This window comes from Ahaetulla prasina, chromosome 2 (genome assembly GCF_028640845.1).
Source record: "Ahaetulla prasina isolate Xishuangbanna chromosome 2, ASM2864084v1, whole genome shotgun sequence".
In the NCBI taxonomy this organism is placed as follows: domain Eukaryota; kingdom Metazoa; phylum Chordata; class Lepidosauria; order Squamata; family Colubridae; genus Ahaetulla; species Ahaetulla prasina.
In genome coordinates this window covers 55,211,797-55,232,413 of record NC_080540.1, presented here as the reverse complement: position 1 = coordinate 55,232,413, position 20,617 = coordinate 55,211,797, and the positions used below count along the sequence as shown (strand labels likewise).

At 36.7% G+C, this 20,617-nt stretch overlaps 1 protein-coding gene across 10 annotated transcripts; it reads right to left on the bottom strand.

Moving 5' to 3' along the window:
• Positions 1 to 209: 209 nt before the first annotated feature.
• RBSN (rabenosyn, RAB effector) lies at positions 210 to 20,528 on the bottom strand. 10 transcript variants are annotated; one of them, XM_058168641.1, is made up of 12 exons: positions 20,417 to 20,528; positions 16,383 to 16,677; positions 13,960 to 14,100; positions 12,935 to 13,035; positions 11,705 to 11,750; positions 11,456 to 11,617; positions 10,297 to 10,538; positions 9,275 to 9,345; positions 7,529 to 7,615; positions 7,167 to 7,269; positions 5,068 to 5,172; positions 210 to 3,735 (listed from the first exon to the last, which is right to left on the bottom strand). In XM_058168641.1, exons 2-12 carry the CDS (start codon positions 16,540 to 16,542, stop codon positions 2,572 to 2,574), a joined length of 2,382 nt encoding a protein of 793 aa, XP_058024624.1. In that variant the 5' UTR covers positions 16,543 to 16,677; positions 20,417 to 20,528; the 3' UTR covers positions 210 to 2,571. The 10 variants fall into 10 exon arrangements, with proteins under 10 accessions (XP_058024624.1, XP_058024630.1, XP_058024623.1 ...); XM_058168647.1 differs by having other exon boundaries at positions 16,383 to 16,600; positions 20,417 to 20,515; XM_058168640.1 differs by lacking the exon at positions 20,417 to 20,528 and adding an exon at positions 19,936 to 20,396.
• Positions 20,529 to 20,617: the final 89 nt, after the last annotated feature.

Genomic DNA, 20,617 nt, shown 5'->3' with positions numbered 1-20,617 from the left:
AGAAAGTATCTTGGTGCAAAACACAGAGATTAAATCCTAAAATCTTTTCAGCAGACCAGCCTGAAAAGACCCCTGTCTAAACAATGTTTCCTTGTACAAATTGCCTGGCTCAGTATAAAAATGCTTCCTACGTGCTGCTTATAAGATACCGAGGAATTCCCAGTTGAAATGAAAGACTACAATGCTGTGCTGATGTTTCCACTCTCACAGAAACAAAAATCGTACTTTATTTCATGAGAAACTTTACAAACTAGTGCATGCAAATGTACAAACAAATGGCATTAGTGTTAAATCTCATAATGGCATGGTCTTGTTCATTTTCATTGGGTCAATTCAGTAGTAGAAACGGAAGGCTGACAAAATGTGGGACAATTGGATTATCAAGGAGGATAATTCCACATTGACTTGCGGTTATAGAGCTACAACCAACGTATTTATTAATAAAATACATCAATACTATGTCTTATAAAGTATTAGACTATGGCATACATAGAAACAAGGCAGAATGCATATAACAAGGAAATCGGTTTAAATTTAAAAAAAAAAAGCCACTGAAACATTCATATTGGTTGGACTACATAAAGAGTGACAGATCAAGTTTGTGGCCTTGTTGTCTTTAATAAATATAGTTTCACCTTAAACAATCATCATGCCATTTCTGCTTGCTCAATTTGTAGGTGTCCATTTTTAAAAATATTTTATCACTTATTTTTATGTTCCAACTCATGTCCTGTTTAGTGCATTGTAAGTTCATTTCCAGAATGCTCCCTTTTTTAAAAAAAACAACCCTCAAAAACAAGTATCCTTAGACTTATATAACCCGATGGGCAGTGTTTCAGCTCAGTTTTTACAGGATTCATTAAAACAGGCTTGTCGCTGAGCATGAAATCAAAGCTAGGTAGTTTTTCCCTGCTAAAAAGGAAATATATATATACGCATATGAATAACATGTAATACTTAATGCTGAAAGTGTAAAGTGCTGCCTTAGTTCTTGACCATACTACCTCTAATCTTTTGAGGAATGTAACATTTAGTGTCCACATATATTGGGTACAGTATCATCTCTACCAGCATTTCTAAATGGAAACAATTGTCAAAATCAAATTAATGATTAATGCTTGGGTCTTCTTCCCATTCCCCTAAGTACATAATACTCTCCGAGTAAGTTCTTCTGGTGTAAACAATTAAAATTGGTTTATGTCACCAAAATAATAAAATGCAACTAAATAAAATTCATTCCATACAACTGAAACCAGACATTATTTAACACTTCTAAAGTTTCTGTTCGTAGCTGGCAGATCAATAGAAGAAAAAAAGAATTTCATAGCCTCCATTTAATGTAATAGGGTTCACACAAATCCTCCACACAACAAATGGAGGTAGTATATCAACACTGACACTTTTTTCTTTTTCTGAAATGAGTTCGTGTTGGTCTCTCTTATACTCTGGGCACTTTTTTTTCAATTCTAGACTCAACATTTCCTTAAATCCTAGAGAGAAATCAAATTAGAAAGAAAAATGGACTTCTGGTTTTTAATTTATACTCTTAAATAGCCATCCAGGATGGCTCCCCTCAAAGCACAGTTCTGGGTGCAAATTTTCTAATTTTTGCAAGCAGAAAACAGTTTTTCTATTATGACACTTCTACAAGCCTGGAAATTATGTAGTTTTGAGACTCAAAATTTCAACATCCTTATAAAAGTACAGTCTAGAATTGGCTGGGAAAAGCTATTCAAATAGTTTGATTGGCTGAAGAACAGGTAAAGGAAAAAATATACATGATGTCTAGTTACGTTTTATGCATTTGTTTTCTAAAACATATATGTGCATATGTTTTTAGAAATATATATGTTGCTTTACCAATGCATGACTTTATTCTATTGAACGGTAAGTTATTGTCTCTCTTCTACTTCCCCAAAATATAAAGTTGGTAGGAAAACTGAAAATCTGCAAGACAGTATTAATTCCTTGTGAGCTGGGCTGTGCAAGATTCAAAAACGATTCTGAATAAATGCTTTGGGCTCCTGTGAGCACGTTTCTTTGAAAGCAGTAAAAGCTTTTCCAGGTTGCTTACACAATGTAAGCCGCCCTGAGTCTTCGGAGAAGGGCGGGATATAAATGTAAAGAAAAAAAAAGTTGCTTCTGCCTTAGGAAGCAAAGAGGTGATTTCAAGCAATTCTTTTCTTTCTTTTTTTGAAGCACATACAATCCTACCTGGTGACAGAAAATAAATTCAGAAGGTCTTGAGGACTGCAAATAATTACCTGCATTTTAAAATGCCCAATTTCCCCCTTTGAATTTTTCATCACAGATAAAGCAGGTACTGAGAAATACAACTGTGCTCCTAAGTTTGGGTTGGGATACAAATACAGACTTTTAAGTGTTTTGAAGAACTGTTTCGGGTAATTATAACATTTTAAATAGTGTTGACTTTTATGGATCTGAAGAGTGGAAATCCCTATACCAAAGTGCCTAAGCTTGATTCAGCACCCAAGCGCCTTTTGTGATATATTTCTCATTTTACCTTGATCTTCCCTCCCTTTGGGAACTGCAAAAGTATGCGGGCATAGTTCAGCAGCTCGATTTCTTCTTCTGTTTTGCAAGGGTGCTCTTAAGTTCTTTCAAATTCTCAGTCAATACTTCTATCTCATCCATTCGTCCACTTTGTTTGGCATCAAAAATATATGCTTTGATATTATCAATCTGTTGGAGAAGTAATTCCTCCTCTATGATATCTTCCCCTGAAACTTCATTATCACTTTCAACTTCAAAAGGATTCAAAGAGGAAGAGACTGATTCTTCAAATGGATTCCCAGATTCCTGATTACCCACAGGTGTACAAAATGCATTTGCCACAGAATCTTCAAATGGGTTTGGAGCACTGAGCTCTACCCCGTTTGCCTGCTGAGAATCCTCCTGCTCCTGCTCCTGCTCCTGCTCCTCCTCTTCATCAAATGGATTGTACTCTCTTTTGTAACTGTGCAGGGCATTGGGAGGCAACGAAGCTATTGCAGAGTTTTTGACAACAGAGCTATCAGAGTCGCTCTTTGGAGGGCTAATCAGTAGAGGATCTTCAAAGGGATTTATGGAGGCTTTTTCATGCTCTGAGGCTTTTACAGGTTGGTAAACCAAAACCAGATTCTTGCTACCTGGCAATCCCACACCATCACTGGGGAAAGCAGCCTTGGAGCCAGCGTAATCTTTGTCCTGAAGCATATCTAGATCCAAAGCCTCTGCTATTTGGTTTATGCTTTCCCTCTCCATCTCGAGTTTGTCCTGCTTAACCTCTCTGAAATCCAGAGAACGTGTCCGTGAATGTTGAGACATCTTTTTTTTATGATCCCTTTTCCATTCCTTTTCACAAAGTATCTGCAATTGTTCTCTCTGCATCTCCTCCATCTCCGCTTGCTTTTTAGAGAGCTCAATGGCTTTGACCGTCTGCTGTTGGTCGTACTCGTCCTGAAGCTGTCGCAGGTTCTCCTGCAGCATCTGGACTTCGTCCAGACGATTGGCTTCCTTTGCCTGCTTAATAAAGGAGGTGATATTATCGATCTGTTGAAGAAGTGGGTCTGCCAGTTCCTGGTTCCGAGATATGCTAGCAGTGGGTAGCCATCCTTCAGTTTTCTTCACTGCGACCCTTTTTGTTCGATGGACCTCACCATTGGACGCTGCTAAGGATCTGGAAGTGTAGTCTGCTGGCTTCTCTTCTTGTCGTCTCTGGGATTCATATTTCACCTAGCCAAATAGAAAGGAAAACTTTAAAAGGAGTCCACATTTCAATGAGTACACACTTCAGCAACTTCCTTAGTTTTTAGCATAGATAAGGTAAAGGTTTCCCTCGCACATATGTGCTAGCCGTTCCCAACTCTAGGGGGCAGTGCTCATCTCCGTTTCAATGCCGAAGAGCCAGCGCTGTCCAAAGACGTCTCCGTGGTCATGTGGCCGGCATGACTAAACGCCAAAGGGAACGCTGTTACCTTCCCACCAAAGGTGGCCCCTATTTTTCTACTTGCATTTTTTAAGTGCTTTGGAACTGTTAGGTTGGCAGAAGCTGGGGCAAGTAATGGGAGCTCACTCCGTTACACGGCACTAGGGATTCAAACTGCTGAACTGCCGACCTTTCGATCAACAGGCTCAGCGTCTTAGCCACTGAGCCACCACATCCCTTATTTAGCATAGATATATGCTATAGCCTAGAAAGGCAGCTATATTGGTGAAAAGGGGTCTTCTTTTTTTCTGAGTTTTTTTTCTCTATCTCAAAAAATAGAATCTTTATGATGGATTATGTAGGATTATTATTAGTTTTAATGGTTCCTCAACTGTTCATGTCCACAATGATATACATCATACTTAACAGAAATAATTTCCTGTTAAATACGTTTAAAATAATGTTTTACAGAGGAAGCTAAGCAGAATCGGCAAGTAGAAGTTGCACTTCTACATATGGGGTAAATAGCCATGCTCTAGCAATTCTTTTTATTCTTTTTATTCTCTCCTATAAGGACTGCAACACTTTCTATCGTCCGGCTACTTTGATAGATCTCAAAGAACTATGTTTCACCACAGAACGATTAACAGTCCATTAATGAAGAGATTAGATCAGAAATCATCTATCCAATCACTTTTAATACATATTGCATTTTTAAATTTAATGTATCACATGTGATTGTTATTTCAATAAGATAAAATATATTTATGTTTCTAAACTAGGAGTAAAATAAAGCAACATAAAGGTAGTAAAAAGGGTACAACAAAACAAAAATTTGAGAGCAAAGCAGATTTTTCTCCTGGCTAAAATATTTTTGAAAACTTATGAAAATTTTTAAGAGACATCATTCCCTCCCCCCCCCAAAAAAATGCAAGAAAAGAAATTAATCAAACAAGAAATAGGGGGAAAACCCCATTCTTTTTAAGCTGGTTCTGAATGTATTGTAGACTTATGTCACACTACTTGGCAATTGTTTTAGAAAACAAATTCAAAAGTAAAGTATTTCAGAAAGTAAATACTTTAATCAGTGAACAAACAGAAACTCACTGTTAGAAATGTATACTGATTAAAATACTTGCCAGTCTCTCCATTTGCAGTTTTCTCTCCAACTCCTGTTTCTTTTTCTCTTTCAGTTCTTCATACTGGTCTTTGGTTGGTAAAGACATTAGGCCAAGCAATTTTTCCTGAGGATATTTTTTTTCAAAATATTACTTTAAATATTTTATTTTGTATAGGGTACTATGTTTTAGCTCTTGAAAACTACAAAATATGTATCTATACATACATACATACAATTATACTTTAAATGATTAAAACATAAAAAATGCCTATTCATCCAAATTATGTGTCAAAGAATAAAGTTAAAATGTAATCAACTATACACAGTATCAAATAACAGTATTCAAAATAAGAGATTAGTAACTGAAGGAAGTCTCTTCCAAATGAAATTTGTTTCCTGATTAGTTCAGGAATATATCTCAAATTTTCTTCAAAGCATCTTACAATTGCCTGCTTCTGGGATGCTTTTTTCAATTAGCTTTTTACAAAAAACATAACTAAAGTGCAAGAATAACAGAAAACCAAACAGGTAATGAAAGAATTGAAGTATGTTTTACACATACTTAAATAAAATATACTTCTAAAACACCAGAATGACTTGATGAGATTGAATCTAATCTGAATCAGATGGACTATGCTAGGAGGAAAGGGAATGGAAGGGCATGTAATACAAGATGGGCAAGATATATGGCTTGTGCTTGTGTGTGGTCACTGATAACAAGGTGAATATGACCTACAGCAGAAGGAAGTATAGGTAGTCCTCAATTTACAGTCATTTGTTTAGTGATCATTCAAAGTAGTCAAAGCTGTCAAAAAAGTGGCATATGACCAGTTTTCACACTTACAACCACTACAGTCATCCCCACAGTCACACAATCTAAATTCAGCTGCTTGATAATTGGATTATATTTATGACAATTGCTTTGTCCCGTGGGTCATATGATCACCATCTGGAACCTTCCCAGCTGACTTCTGATAAGCAACGTTAATGGGGGAAGCCAGATTTGCATAACAACAGTGGTGAAATGTAAAATTTGTTATTATCGGTTCTGTGGGCGTGGCTTGGTGGATGTAATGTGACTGGGTGGGCGTGGCCAACTTTTTTTCCTTTTAAAAGCATTTTTTTACAACCTCTTCGGCTGAAGTAGTTGTAGAAAAAATGCTTTTAAAAAGCTCTGATGATCCCAGGTGAGCCATGCAATCATCAGAGGCTTTTTTTTTAACTTTTAAAAGCACTTTTTCAGCCGAAGAAAAAATGCTTTTAAAGGTAAAAAAAACTCCTGAGCATGGTTCAGCTGGGCATGGGGGTGGGAGGGAACCACCCGCCACCAGATCGGGCGATCTGGTCCGAACTGGGACCATTTCACCCCTGCATAACAACCACATAATTCTCTTAACAACTGTGAAAAAAGTCATGAAATGGGTCAACAAGTCACTAAGTTATACTTAGCAACTGAAATTTTGGGATCAACTGTGGTTGTATGTCAAGAACTACCTGTATGGTAATGAAGAGGCAGGATGTCCTCCAGATATTACTTATAGAGGCTATAGAGGCTTTTAAGACCGCATAGATACATTTTGAGAACAGTTTAATTGGCATTCCTGCACATTGCAGAGGGTTGGACTTGTAGTCCTTTCCAACATCACAATGATCTAACTCTATGAAAAGTTAGCACCTTAGAATTATTAAAATGCAATTTCAAATAAAGGGGGAAGGAGGTAAAAGGAAAGTCAACATCTAAGAATAAGTAAACATTATTTTCTTAGGCTTAGGTTCTTTGATTAATAGCAAAGGATTGTCCCATGAAATCATGCAATAGCTTGCTAAATTAGAATCCAATTACAGTGCTAAGAAAACATTCCTATCACTATGACACAGTGCAAAAAAATTCACTAGCCTTCTAAATACCAACAGAGTTATTGACATAGCTTACATCTAATTAGGAAGGAAGTATTAAAAAAACTGAAGCACTAATTTATTTTCATGATGCAAATTGTTAAAACAAAATGAAGTTTTACAAAATCCTGAAAAACATTTAAAGTGTCAGATGTAATCTGATATTGTCTTAGAGGTACAAATATGTCTAAAAGCAGCTCATCCTTTCTACATACCCCTTACCTGAACAAAAAGTGTGGCTGAATATCTAATCATCCGCTGAAGCTGTAAAGTTCTGGGATGAGGTTGTGGATCTTCATTCAGCCCTAAAGTCAGAATCTTCTTGCTGAAACAAACAAAGAAAAAGAGTGAATTAGAAAAACATATCAGCTGAGAGGAATAAACACTAGGCAGATAGAATTTTAAGTATTGCCAAGTATTGGTAAAAACCATGTAATTGGCAACATGGATTTATTTTGACAGTAAAATATAGCTCATTAAGTTATGCCTTCTTTTAAAAATGTTCATCTTCATTGAAAATAAAAATATAAAGCCAAGCAAAAAATAATCCAGTAACAATTTCCATCTTCATATTTTGTACTTACCTTAAAGCATCTATTAATTCATACATTCTCTGCACTTCTATTCTAAGATTGCTAGCACGGTCAAGACTGTATGTTGTCTCTCCAGCACTGGAAGAGAACATGCACATTTAAATAACTCCAAATTGTCATCCATATAGATTCACCAGTTATTTGGTAGTAGAGAACCATCTAAACACATCTAAAACATTATTTTTGTTCATTAGTGAACTGTGAATATGTTACAGCAATAGCATTAAAACTTATATACCACTTCACAATGCTTTACAGCCCTCCCTAAGAGGTTTACAGAGTCAGCATATTGACTCCAACAATTTGGGTCTTAATTTTACCCACCTGGGAAGGATGGAAGGCTGAGTCAACCTTGAGCCTAGTGAGATTTGAACTCCCAAATTGCAGACAGCTGACAGTCAGCAGAAGTAGCCTGCAGTACTGTACTCTAACCACTGTGCCACCATGGCTCATTTATTATGGTTATGAAAGAAAGGGAAATTTTTTTGAATACCAAATATAGATTTTGGTGCATTTTTGTCATCAATTTCTCTTAAAATTATTTAGTTTGTTAAAATGAATTCTACATGAAGATAATATAATATAATATAATAACAGAGTTGGAAGGGACCTTGGAGGCCTTCTAGTCCAACCCCCTGCCCAGGCAGGAAACCCTACACCATCTCAGTCAGATGGCTATCCAACATTTTCTTAAAAATTTCCAATGTTCAAGCATTCACAACTTCTGCAGGCAAGTCATGGTTAAACACCATTTTAGAGTGCGAAGTAGCTTGATTCAAAATTAGCATCATTAAGCTCCGCATGATTTGAAAGAGTAAACATGCATTTATAAGGACACAAATCCAAACATATACAAAAATCAGCCTTGGTAGCCAAGTATTTATATATATTTGCCACACCAGCTGACCATTGGGGTTCTGACTTTGGTTTTGTCCTAGAGTTTTTGGTATTTTTCCTTTTAAACTTTTGAAATTTCATTTCTCACCATATTCATATGAACACCTATACACAGACTTCATTAACAATTTATACTCTTCTTTTCTACTGCAATCTAGATTTGAAAAACTGAATTTGGATTAACCAAGTATCTATTTTAAATATTTTTTAAAGAAATTTAATTCCAAAAAATTGAGACGAACGATTAGGTTTTCAAGTTCTTTATTACTTCAAAAGCTAAATTTATATGTATGAAAATAATCCTACACAAATTTATCTGAAAGCAAGTTCCAACTCAAAAGTCTATTACTTAATGTATGGATTCAAGTTATAAATTGAAATCTTCATTTAAAAGCACTAGCAATTTTACAAAGTTTGTTCAAATTCCATAACCTATGCTCATAAGGTTGGCCATATAAGCCCTTTGAAATAAAATTCAGAAAATATAATTATGTAAATATCACCCAGTACTGCTAACAATGCAAAAAAAAAATATAAGGAGATTTTCGGACATAGTGTAAAAATTGGTTCTAAATCTCAGTTAATAATAATACAAATATAACACACAGCTGTCCCAGAAAAAACAATAAATAGTAACTTTACTATTGTAAAGTTGTGCTTTTACAAAATTGAAGTTTCCAATATATTTAATTAGATATATTCCCAATAACTAATTAGATATGTATTAGTTATTAATATCTAATTAATATTTGCATTTTCTGATATTTTTAGTAATACAATCATCTAATAACTTTTAAATAATGCAACAGTCAATTATTAAAAAAACCTAAACTGGCTTACTTTAATGATTCTGCCATCTTTATGTATTCTGGAGCCTTCTGGTCAACTTTTTCCATGTAAAATCGGAGTTTCTTGTTTAATAAAAGAAATCAACAAATTAAAAATTAAGTTACAACAGTAATTCAAATATAAATGTGTTATATGCATTCTATTTTTCCTTTCCTTTATGTGAGTTTAAAGACCTCAGTTACAAAGATTGGTGGTTAGAATAGGAATGACTCCATTTCACATATTATTGTATGCTTGTATTATATGTATAGGTCTAAGTTTTGAAAGTAATATGAATCTGTTGGGGTTTTTGTGAGCAATGCACAGTATTCAAGTGATATTTCACTAGTTTACAAAAAAAACTTTGCCTATGGAATATCAGCTGGCCATTTCTGCATTGCTCCCATATCTATAATATGATTTCTGAACTGTAATGACCAGGACTATATGCAGTATTCTAACAGTGGCAGCATATTGCTAAATAAATTACACAGGAACCAAACTAAAGCTCTACACCTATTCTATCCTACAGTGCTTATAACCATTTTTTTCCACATAAATTGTCATTCAAACAAATCCAAGCTGGGTAAGCAACTCCTTTTTGAAAAGCTTCTAAATTCCTGAAAACAGTTGGACCAATCTGTTTGAAATGTGACAGGAAAAATATCCCCTGAAGTGGAACAGTAGGTGCAAATTTCATCCATTTTTGTCAAACGCAAAAGACTATAATTTGTTGGTTTCTTATAACAGTTAAGAGTAACACAACTTCAGTCATAATAGAAACTGTCGTAACTTCATATTTTCCAAAGTGAGATTCTGATTTTGATAGAATGAATTGGGAAACTTCCAAGGTTATCTCAGCCAAACTGTTATTTTCTAATCACCAAAGCTAAACCAAATTTTATCATCAATGAGCAAACATACTGTTTTCTTTTTAATATAAACAGTTCCTAGTCTCTTAGATTTATCCCATAAAAAATATTATATAATTTATGATTATTATCTCACTTAAGTCTTGATCTTAGTCATTTTACCTCATATAGTTTCACAATATCTGGTATATATTCTTTTTCATCAATCTGTTGTTCCCTTTTGAGCAGTGTATCTTTACAATGTCTACAGCAACGGATTCGATCATCATCCTTTTCATCCAAAACAGAACTGACGCTGCTTATACTACTGATGCTACCTCGTCGAGAGCCCTGGATGCTATTGGGTGAGCAGCTGGGGCTAGTATGAGAGGCCAAGACTTCCTTGCTAGCAGTCGTAAGCTTGCCTGAAAGGAGACCAACAAAATATAACTGACACGATGTAATTGTCCTAATGACAGAACATATAGCTTGAACACAGCTTCAAATACTCAGTTCTGCTCACCTCAATTTACACGTAAAAACAGGAACTGCAAAGAAACTCTAAAAGGGTAGCTGCTACAAAGATATCAATCAAAATGCTTTTTCTTGTACAACTGTAAAATATTATATTCAAAGTAAATGTGAACATTTATATAACATCACATCTCATGAAATCTAGCTACTAAACAGGAAGCTGACATTACTCACACTGTAGTAATGGAATATTTCAATTTTGAGGTGAAGAAACTTTTTAGTTATTAGATAAGACTTCTAAAAGCCATAGAAAGGAGGGGTTTTCATCTTTTTCTACATACCTTTTGGAAATACGTTTTAAAAGGTAAAATAGCTTTGAATAGCTATTGACAACATGGAAAAAAAATCCCAACACCTAAAACTAGCATTTTCATATCAAAAATTTAAAGAGGCAATCATGAGAGACTCGAGGAGATTAAGATGCAATTTATGAGTTGCCAACTGTTCTTTTTTTGGGGGGGGGGGAACCTCTCAACCTTCTCCCCACCCAAAACTAGACCCTTTGAAAATCCAGTGTACACATGCACACACTTGAGGGCAACACTTGGCTATGGTCTATGCTGCTACAAAAAACAAGATGACTTTAAAAATATGTCTGCCAATCCTTCTAAAATTTCCTCTACTGCTCTAAGTGGGTATCTCATCAGGGCAGAAGATAATTACTCATTTTTGTGAGAGACATAAATGCACAGCAATATTTTTTCTTAATTCATACTATCATAATAATGTTTGAGCGATACTAAGCCAAAATATGATTAATATTGAAAATTAAGAATTAAGGCATTCCTAACTCTACCACTCTACTCACTTGCAAAGGGGAGACTGACCAGTTCCATGCACTTCTTGCACATGATAGACCCACAGAGGCGGCAGTGATGGCGCCTGTTCCGTATGCTGAATTTGTTACCACAGTCTGGACAAAAGGGTACATCTTGATCATTAACCCAAGGCACGACAGATTTCTCTATTGCTGCAATAAGACATGATAACCTATTAGACATCATTAATGAAATTCTAGTTGAAAATGTTAGCAAAGGCATTTCTTCTTTGCGCTTACCTCTTATTTTTGCAGAATCTGTAATTGTTCTGTCAAAGGAAGTAAGCTGACCAAAAGAAAATGACCAAAAATTAGATATACATACCAATTTTACTGTACATTACTTCAAGTAAATCTGTTTTTTTTCTTAAAAATCAAATGTCTTCCCTGAGTATCTCTTTTATATCATCTTAGTTAATAGACCAGCAGATTAATGGAGTCCAAACGGGGGGGGGGGGGGGGGGCAAGAGGGATAGAAAAAAAATAAAAAATTCAAAGAAATCTTTTTGTTTTAAAAATCAAAGTTTGAATAGGGAAAAATAGTGAAAAACAAATTATAAAATGAAAATTGAGAAGATATTTGAATTTTTCTACCGTGTTTGCCCGAAAATAAGACATCGCCTGATAAGCTCAATTGGCTTTTGAGCACATGCGCTAAAATAAGCCCCCTCCCCCCAAAAAAGCCCTCCCTGAAAATATTTAAATGCACGCGCAGCTGGTCCCTGCATTTCCTCTGGTTAGGGTTAGGGAGACAGAGCTGGAAATCAGGTAATATGGCAAGAGGAGCCCCATCTTGCTCCACAAGCCCCAAAATAATAAGACCTCCCCGAAAATAAGGCCAAGCGCTTACTTTGGGGGTCAAAAAAATATAAGACAGGTTCTTATTTTTGGGAAAACACAGTAATTAAAAAGTAAAGTTTAACACTGCTAAAGAAAGAATATTATGTTCCTTAATTCCAATTTATTTTTAGTTCCTTATTGTATAGTATTTAGACCATAAAGGGAATACTAAATTTCTCAGTCTAACTAATAGCAGTACTGCTATTAATAGGACACTTCAGAGATGTTAAAGCAGGACTACACAGCATTTTTTTCTGCCAGCTAATTTTATTACTATGCTTTTTAGACTGCTATATATCAATGGTAGGTGAGACTTGAGCAAACAGCAAGGATCAAAAGTATACGTGCATTAGAGGATGCTTAGTTAAAGTAAATTATAGACCACAGTTTTCTGTCCAGAATCTCTATATTTAACATCTCTTCAGCCACGGTTACCATTTTTATTAATAGCACCTCACCAAGAAATGCATTGAATTATACTTTAACAAATAACATAATAATAAACATCACAAGAAATGTTACAATAGCTAATGATTGAAAAAAGGACTTACATATGTTATTAAAATATTTTAAGTAAAAGTTTAATAAAAAGGAAACAAAGTAAAAAATTTAAAACTACAAATTATTTACCTTTTCTAACCTGATTATTAATTTATTGACTTCCACAACATAGTGATCAATTCTGGCTGCTCTGTGTTTCTTAAAATCAGAAAGATGACTCCTTATAGCACCTAATATAAAATATCCAGTTAGGAAACTTAACAGAATAATTCAACCATAAATATTCAGCTAACGGGCAGTTTATCATGTTCTTATTTCTATCAAATTTGCTATTCAGTCTAAAATTCAGAATTAAAGAATGGTAGCTTGGGGACCATTTGCAATGCCATTTAGCCAAACAATGGATACAGTAACCAACCAATCATAGTAACCAACCATAGTAACCCAGACTGTGACTTAGAATATTAAGCATAAATATATTATTTCTTTACTGATGCAACTAATTAAACAGCTATAATCCTTCAAGAAAATGATACAGAGAAGCAGGTATTGAGGGGAGCAAAGAAACCTGAGAAAGGATTTATCTTGCCCCACTGTGTATGCACGGTAATTATAATTTTGGGTATTGCAGTAAAAGAACCACAGCCAAATGTGGTTTGCCATATCATCTGGCATGCATAGTTAATATTCAACATGGTTTAATATGCTATATAAACATGCTCTAAGTATTAACTACTCTGTATTTTAGTCTTCATTGATAAAATACTATTCTTATTTATAAGATAATGGTATTTCAGAAGACATATTTCTATTATGGAATTTTCTTCTTGTGTTAACTATTGCTAGTGCTGAGCCCATTTTGCTCTTAGCATCAAATAAATACATACATTTGTACAAATTCATTTTCTATTACAAACTATCTTCATAACACAATGTGATACATATCTTCTCAGAAGTCACTGGTGCTCTCTCACAGATCAAGTTTAGTGTAGTATATTTATACAGATTTATACACAATATAAAATAAATTTACAAAGTTAAAAACATCCAGCTAACTGTAACTATTAAAATTTTCACAGCTTTATTATTTTTAGATTACACAGAGTAACATGCTATCTAGCCTTGTTTCAATTGAAGATTTCTTGATTGGATACCTAATTCTTCGAGTTCCCACATATATGGATCCATTCCACCATAACTGTAGCTTTCATATCGTTCCTGAGACCCCCCATCATTTCGGTCATCATCTCGTCTCAACAGTTTATTTTTTGCTTTTTTTGCTTTTTGAACAAGACCTAAACAAGAAAAAATGGTGGATGTCACAAATTCTGTTTATACATTTACAGGTAAATAGTTAAGACTTGCTTCCTTACAGTTGTCAGTTACAGTTCCTTACAGTGTGGTTAGCCCATGGTTCACCCGATCTGCAATTTTCAGAATTCCTCAGAATGGACTGGCCATTTTTAAACTCAATTTGTCCTTTTGGTTAGAAGAGAAAATTTAAGGGCAAAATAGCATGTCTTTAAAACATGCTTAAAAACAACAACAACCCAGGGCTGCGTTTTCTAGACGAACAAGCTAAAGTGGCAAAACGGAGACCTTAAATCTTTGTTTAAAATTGGCAGATTTTTCATTGGCTGATATCATAGCATTTTCTTCTGCTCTCCCATAGGAATGGGATATACATTATTCTAAAATTTGTAAAAAAGAATATGAATATGAAAAGAATTACAAAAATTCCCATAAAGCACAATCCTGAAAAAAAAATCTACTTGATCCGACCTGTTGGGAATACAAATGTATCCATTAGCCAAGCAGCCCAATTATTGGCAGCCCATAGGAATATTTTGTACCCTGTTATAGACTTAATTCAGGAAGCAATTTGTGCAATAGAACACCGGACAAAGCAGAAGGCAAGAGCACTTTAAAGGTAAAACAATGACGCATTTAACAGCCTTCAGAGAACTGGGAAACAACTTGTAACAGGTGAAGGAAATTAACAGTTCAACACAACCACATGGTCTCTGTATTTTACTGTGAATGGGTTTCTAACTGTATAGTTATTTAAAAGAGGGTGGGAGGAAATGCCCAATAATTAGCATATAAACATATTACAATTATTTTTACCTTTATGGCTACTACTATTCTTAAGCTCTTGTTACCAAGTTGTACAGCCAGTGATTGAAATTGTGTGATGACTAAGGGTTGTTTACATGCCACATTTGATCCCATCAGAGTATTCCCAAGAATGACTCTGAATGTCTGAAAATATAATGAAACTCAATGCGTCAAAATCACCATGGAAATCAGCAAGACTTACTAGCTAGAGGTAGCTTGACTTAGTCTGGGTCTTCAGAGACAGAAATACACATGAACTTAGAAACATTAATATGTATTGTGAAACAAATGTGTCCTGTGACTAAAATGTTATGTAGTAAACAGCACTAAACTGATATTAACAATTATTAATGAATTTGTACTGGTTTCCCAAAATCATGGTATCAGATAGCTAGATACAGTGTTTTTCTGTATTCTTCGTGGTTAAAGTATCTCTTTTGGTCTGATTAAAGCAACACTTAAGACCGGCAGGCATGTCCAAGTTACTTAGGTAGTAAGTCAGGGGCCAGCATTAAGCTACCCTTCACTGATTAAACTAAAGGGAGTTGTCTCATGTTCTTAAGACATATCCAAGCACCCATCCAATCACAAATCACCACTTCAGCCAGAGAAATCACAGCCAATTCTAAATAACCCTCACTCCCACAATCATCTAAAGTAACAGACTTCCAAAGATTTCAAGTCATCCTTTACTACTTTCAGATTTTTAATGCATTGCATTATTTCTCTGCTTAACTGTGAGTGATCTTTTCTTCAAATGCTCCACTCTTTCATTAAAAGTGCCTTATGTATTTGTGGCCAAGAGTTCAAATTTTGTTTCCTTAGTCCAAAACACTAATTTTAGTTTTATAAAGGCTTTATTTTGCCAATTTAAAAAAAAAAGACTTTTGTGATTAGAGAAAATATTCTTTTTGCCAACCTTCCTCTTCAGATCATCATTGAATGAGTAATGTTGTACAGCAGAATTGTGGACAATTGCTTTGTGGTCCAAACCTTTGCACTTGTCACATTCATTTTTGTTTATTTTCACCCAGTAAACATTAGACATTTTAAATATGCATTTGAATTTGCATAAAATTAGTATTATTTCACTTATAACATGGACAGCTTCTATTTCACACAGGGATACATTGAAACATAATTTGACCAGTTTTTCTTAACTTTTGCAGATAGTACGTATCTATTACTTTATAAATAACTAATATTAAAGATTCACAAGGGGTTTACAGTCAATATACCTATTTGTCTTCTCAGCACATTGACCCTCTATGTGGATTTTATTCTTTATAGTAAAAGGGCATTTAAATCCACATTGAGAGGCTTTCTGAAATATCACATAGTTTTATCACAGTTCATCATCATATCACATAGTTTATCATAGTTGTACCAAAGAAAATACCATTCTGTTGTTTGTGCATTAGATGTGTGTTACATACATAGTAGGAACTAGAATGCTTACTCTTTAATTGTCCTTTAACATCTCTGTCTTCACTTGAATGTTCTTCATAATGAGATTGGAGCTGTTGAAAAGACTGCAGATCCTTCAGACACAGGGGGCATAGGAAGCCCTCTCTCACCTCCCCGGGATCATCAAATGGAGGTGTGTAGCTTGTTGCCATAATGGTCCAAGGTCCCTGAGGTTACTGCTTCTCTCCAAATCTCAGATGCTATGGAACACTGTATGCCATGAGTAAAGAAGTGGACATACAGTGAGGAAATAGTTATTGTTCTTATCTTTTCTGCAAAGCATTCCCCTGAAACAGATGCAAAGGGTAGCTTTAAATGGGAGAAACTATTTGATTTGGTAAGTATATTTTCTCTAATGTGTTAATAATGTTTTAATGGTTTAATTCAGAAGACCAAAGGGTAGACACTGTGGTTCTCATAGTTGCCAAGATGCCCTAGATAACTCCTTTAAATATATCCTAGGATTCCTAAATTTTTAATGCAGTATTACTGTATATGTTTACAATGATGCCTTTTGCTTCACTATAGATCTCACTAAGATTATAGAAGTATAACATGAGGATATTTATGTTTTGGTAAACAAAGATTTTGTGGACTGTTGTAATAATAGAACAGCCTTAACGTTTTGACAAGCAAGTCTTAACAATCATGTTGCATCCCCCACATGCTTTCAAAAAGGCGTGCATAAGCCCACCAACATGCCTACCGTCCCTGTCCTACTGTCCCCATTTATTCGTATCCATTTCCTATATTCAGAATCATGTTTATACTTGTATCTGTTATCTTATACATGTTTGACAAATGAATAAATAAATAAAAATAAAATTCCAGTGTGTCCCAACCCAAGAAGATTCTGTCTCTGAAATAGACTATATTTCTGTTCTGGAATATGTACATTAAATCTTTCCTCGGTAAAGAAAAATATTCTTTTTATGTCTTTGGAAGCCACTCTAAATTTTGCACTACATGACAGTCGTCCCCAAACTGGCACCATCCAGATACTTGAAAGAGTAAGTTCCTCAAATCATTATCTATGCTATCTGATTGGAAGAGCACAAAACTGAGATAGCCAATAAAGGGCAAGGCTAAATTTAAAGAAACAGAAAACAGTGTTTCCTTTAGATAAAAAAAAATTGGAATGAAAAAGAAGACAATTTTAAAAGCAAACTATATAAATCAATCAAGCCACAGGGGAATAAGAAGCCACAGCCATTCTCACTGCTCTGCACCCTTAAGGTTCCTGCTATCTTGCACTTCACTAACCCAGTTAACCCCGTGGCCTTTGCTGCTATGGCTGCTGACCCAGTTTGCCTGACCTGGACCTTCCCGAAGTACCTGTTGACAGGGCAAGGCCTTTTTCCTGAAGTCACATCTTGCAGTTTCCTCATGAGACTTTGAGAAGAAGGCCTCATGAAGCCAGCAGCTGCCTCATGAAGAAACAGGCCAGGCATGTCTTGCCAGAAGCAGGGGGGGAAAAAGATAGCAAAGGTCAGCTGATGTGGTGGAGCAAGACAGCCGAGGCCTCAAAATACAGGGTGGACAGGGCAAGCTATAGCTCCTTGCCATACTGCTAGGCTGAGCCGGGCCAGCGGAACAAGACAGCAGGTTCTTTGGAGGGCAGGGAAGTGAGGGGAGCTATGACTTCTCAATAACTGCTAGGCAGGGCTAAAGCAGCTGCAGCTTCACACCAAATTCCTGGGCTGGGGTGGGCTGGGGCAGATGCTCCGCTGCAGGTCAGGAACTTCTTTCACCTCTAGAGTCATGGCAAGCCAAGAAATCCCTGAACCAGAGTGCAGCAAGCAGTCCCCAAAGAAAGCAGTTCTTGGGCTCTTGCTGCCCCTTAGGCAGAGCGTAATGTAGTCAAAAGGGCAGAGATGGGAGAAGATGGGAGTAGAGTAGAGTAGAGTAGGTTGGAAGGAGTATAAGGGGAGGAAGTCCCTTACTTTGAATAACAGTCTCAGGACTAGAATGTCCCAAGCAGGAAGAGCTTGGGTCAGGGTGGGCTTATAATTGGTGGGATTTGGTTAACAACAGCAAACAGGAATGCCATCTTCAAATGATGTGGTCACATAGCATGGTGCCTTATAACCACATTGCTTAGTAAGAGAAATTCCAGTCCCAACTGCAGTCGTAACTCAAGGACTATTGGTGTCCAACTTGCTGAAGGAAATAACAGTGATATTCAGAAAATTTTCCAGGCCAAATCACCAATCATATAAACTCATAATTCAAAGAAGTAACAGTTAACTTTGTCACTAGAATAATATGCCACATGGCAAATTAGGAGAATAACAGACTTGGAAGGGACCTTAGAGGTCTTCTATCCCAACCCCCTGCTCAAGCAGGAGACCATATGTCATTTCAGACAAATGGCTGTCTAACCTCTTCTTTAAAAATCTCCAGTAATGGAGCACCCACAACTTGGAGGCAAGATGTTCTATGATTGTTTTCACTGTCAAGAAATTTCTTAGCTCTAGGTTGGTTCTCTCCTTGATTAGTTTCATCCATTACTTCATGTCTTGCCTTCAGATGCTTTGGAGAATAAGTTGACCCCCCCTTTCCCTGTGGCAGCCCCTCAAATATTGTCACCTCTAGTGATAATGTCACCGCTAGTCCTTCTTTTCACTAGACTAGACATACCCAATTCCTGCAACTATTTTTCATGTTTTAGCCTCCAGCCCCCTAACTATCTTTGTTGTTATATAAGGAATATAAAGATAACATAAAGAAAAAAGTTATATTATTATCTGGATAAGCAAGGTCTGTTAGACAAAAAACCTAAGTACCTAAGGTATAATAAAGAGGATCCATGCTATTCTGTAATTTTTCCATCATTAGCTGTCTCAATTTCCTCTGAATATCACACATACCCATCCACAGTGACTGATGTACATTTAATGCAAAGCATACCACTCCACTCATCTCCTATTATCAAGCCTATCTTTTTTTTTAATTACATAAGGTGTGAGTAGCTTTTCGATTCAGATGTCCTTTGGTGAGGCCTCCAGATTTCCCTCCAAATGTGCTCTGAATTCCAATAGTATAGTGCAGACAACTGGTAGATGATGGGGGAATCAAATAAAAACTGTAGACTAAAACAAAATTAGCATTCTTAAAAGTAGATTTTTTAAAAAATGTCTAATAAACTAAAACAGAACACAAGAAAATAAAACACAAAAGAAATACAGTTAAAGCAACCTCATTCTGGCTCAAGGTTGACTCAGCCTTCCTTCCTTCCGAGGTCCATAAAATGAGGACCCAGATTGTTGTGGCCCATATTGCTGACTCTGTAAACCACTTAGAGAGGGCTTAGTAAAGCATTGTGAAGCGGTATATAAGTCTAAGTGCTACTGCTATTCCAGTTTTCTATGTTGGCATCCTATAGTCACACTCAGAATGGGTTTTCTATTAAGCCACTGTCCAAATCTTGCTTCTTCCCAAGTCCATAATTTGATTTTTATGAACCAAGAGAGAGGCGAGACACCCAATTCTGAGACAAAAGCGGGCCCCGAGTCCCCTTTTCGTCCAAAGCAAGATATGCCTACCGTCAAAACAGCAAGATAAGTTATTTGACAGAAGCCATTTCGCACCAACACAAGGACGGAGACTGCTGGTTACTCATCCTTGTTTTCCGCCACCAACAACCCAACCCAACCCAACCCAACCCGTTGGGCAAAGAGGTAGGAAGAACCGATACTCCTCTGTAATTTTAACATTGTAAAAAGGGCGGAGACGGCAGGACGAGCAGAAATGGCTCCTGGGATGGGAAGGGGCAGCCCGAGCACCGTAGAGAGAGATGCCGAAAAGTCGGGGGAGGGGGGGCCGCAAGCCGCCCAAACTGGGATGGGGGTGGGAGAGCGCCAATGATGTGGTCAAGGGGAACAAAGCCCCGAGCAATGCCAGGCTCAGGGCAGGGCGAGAAGGGCGACGAAGGAAGGTCTCCCTGCTCCGAATTAACGCCTCAGCAGACCCGCGCGCCCCTGCGGAGGGGAGAGAAAGAGTAGGGGGGGGACGCAACGCTCTCACCTCAGCCTCACCGAGGCGGCGGCCCACCCACCCCCGCGACGGCCGAGGGATCCAATCCCGCCCCGGTTGCCCTGGAAGCGGCAGGCCCCCACCCTTTACAGGCGGCGGTCTGTCGATCGCGGAAAAGCCGATTGGAAAGAAGGGCAGCCGGGCCTACGCGGAGAAATGGCTGATGAGCGCCGAGCAGTCGATTGGGAGGGC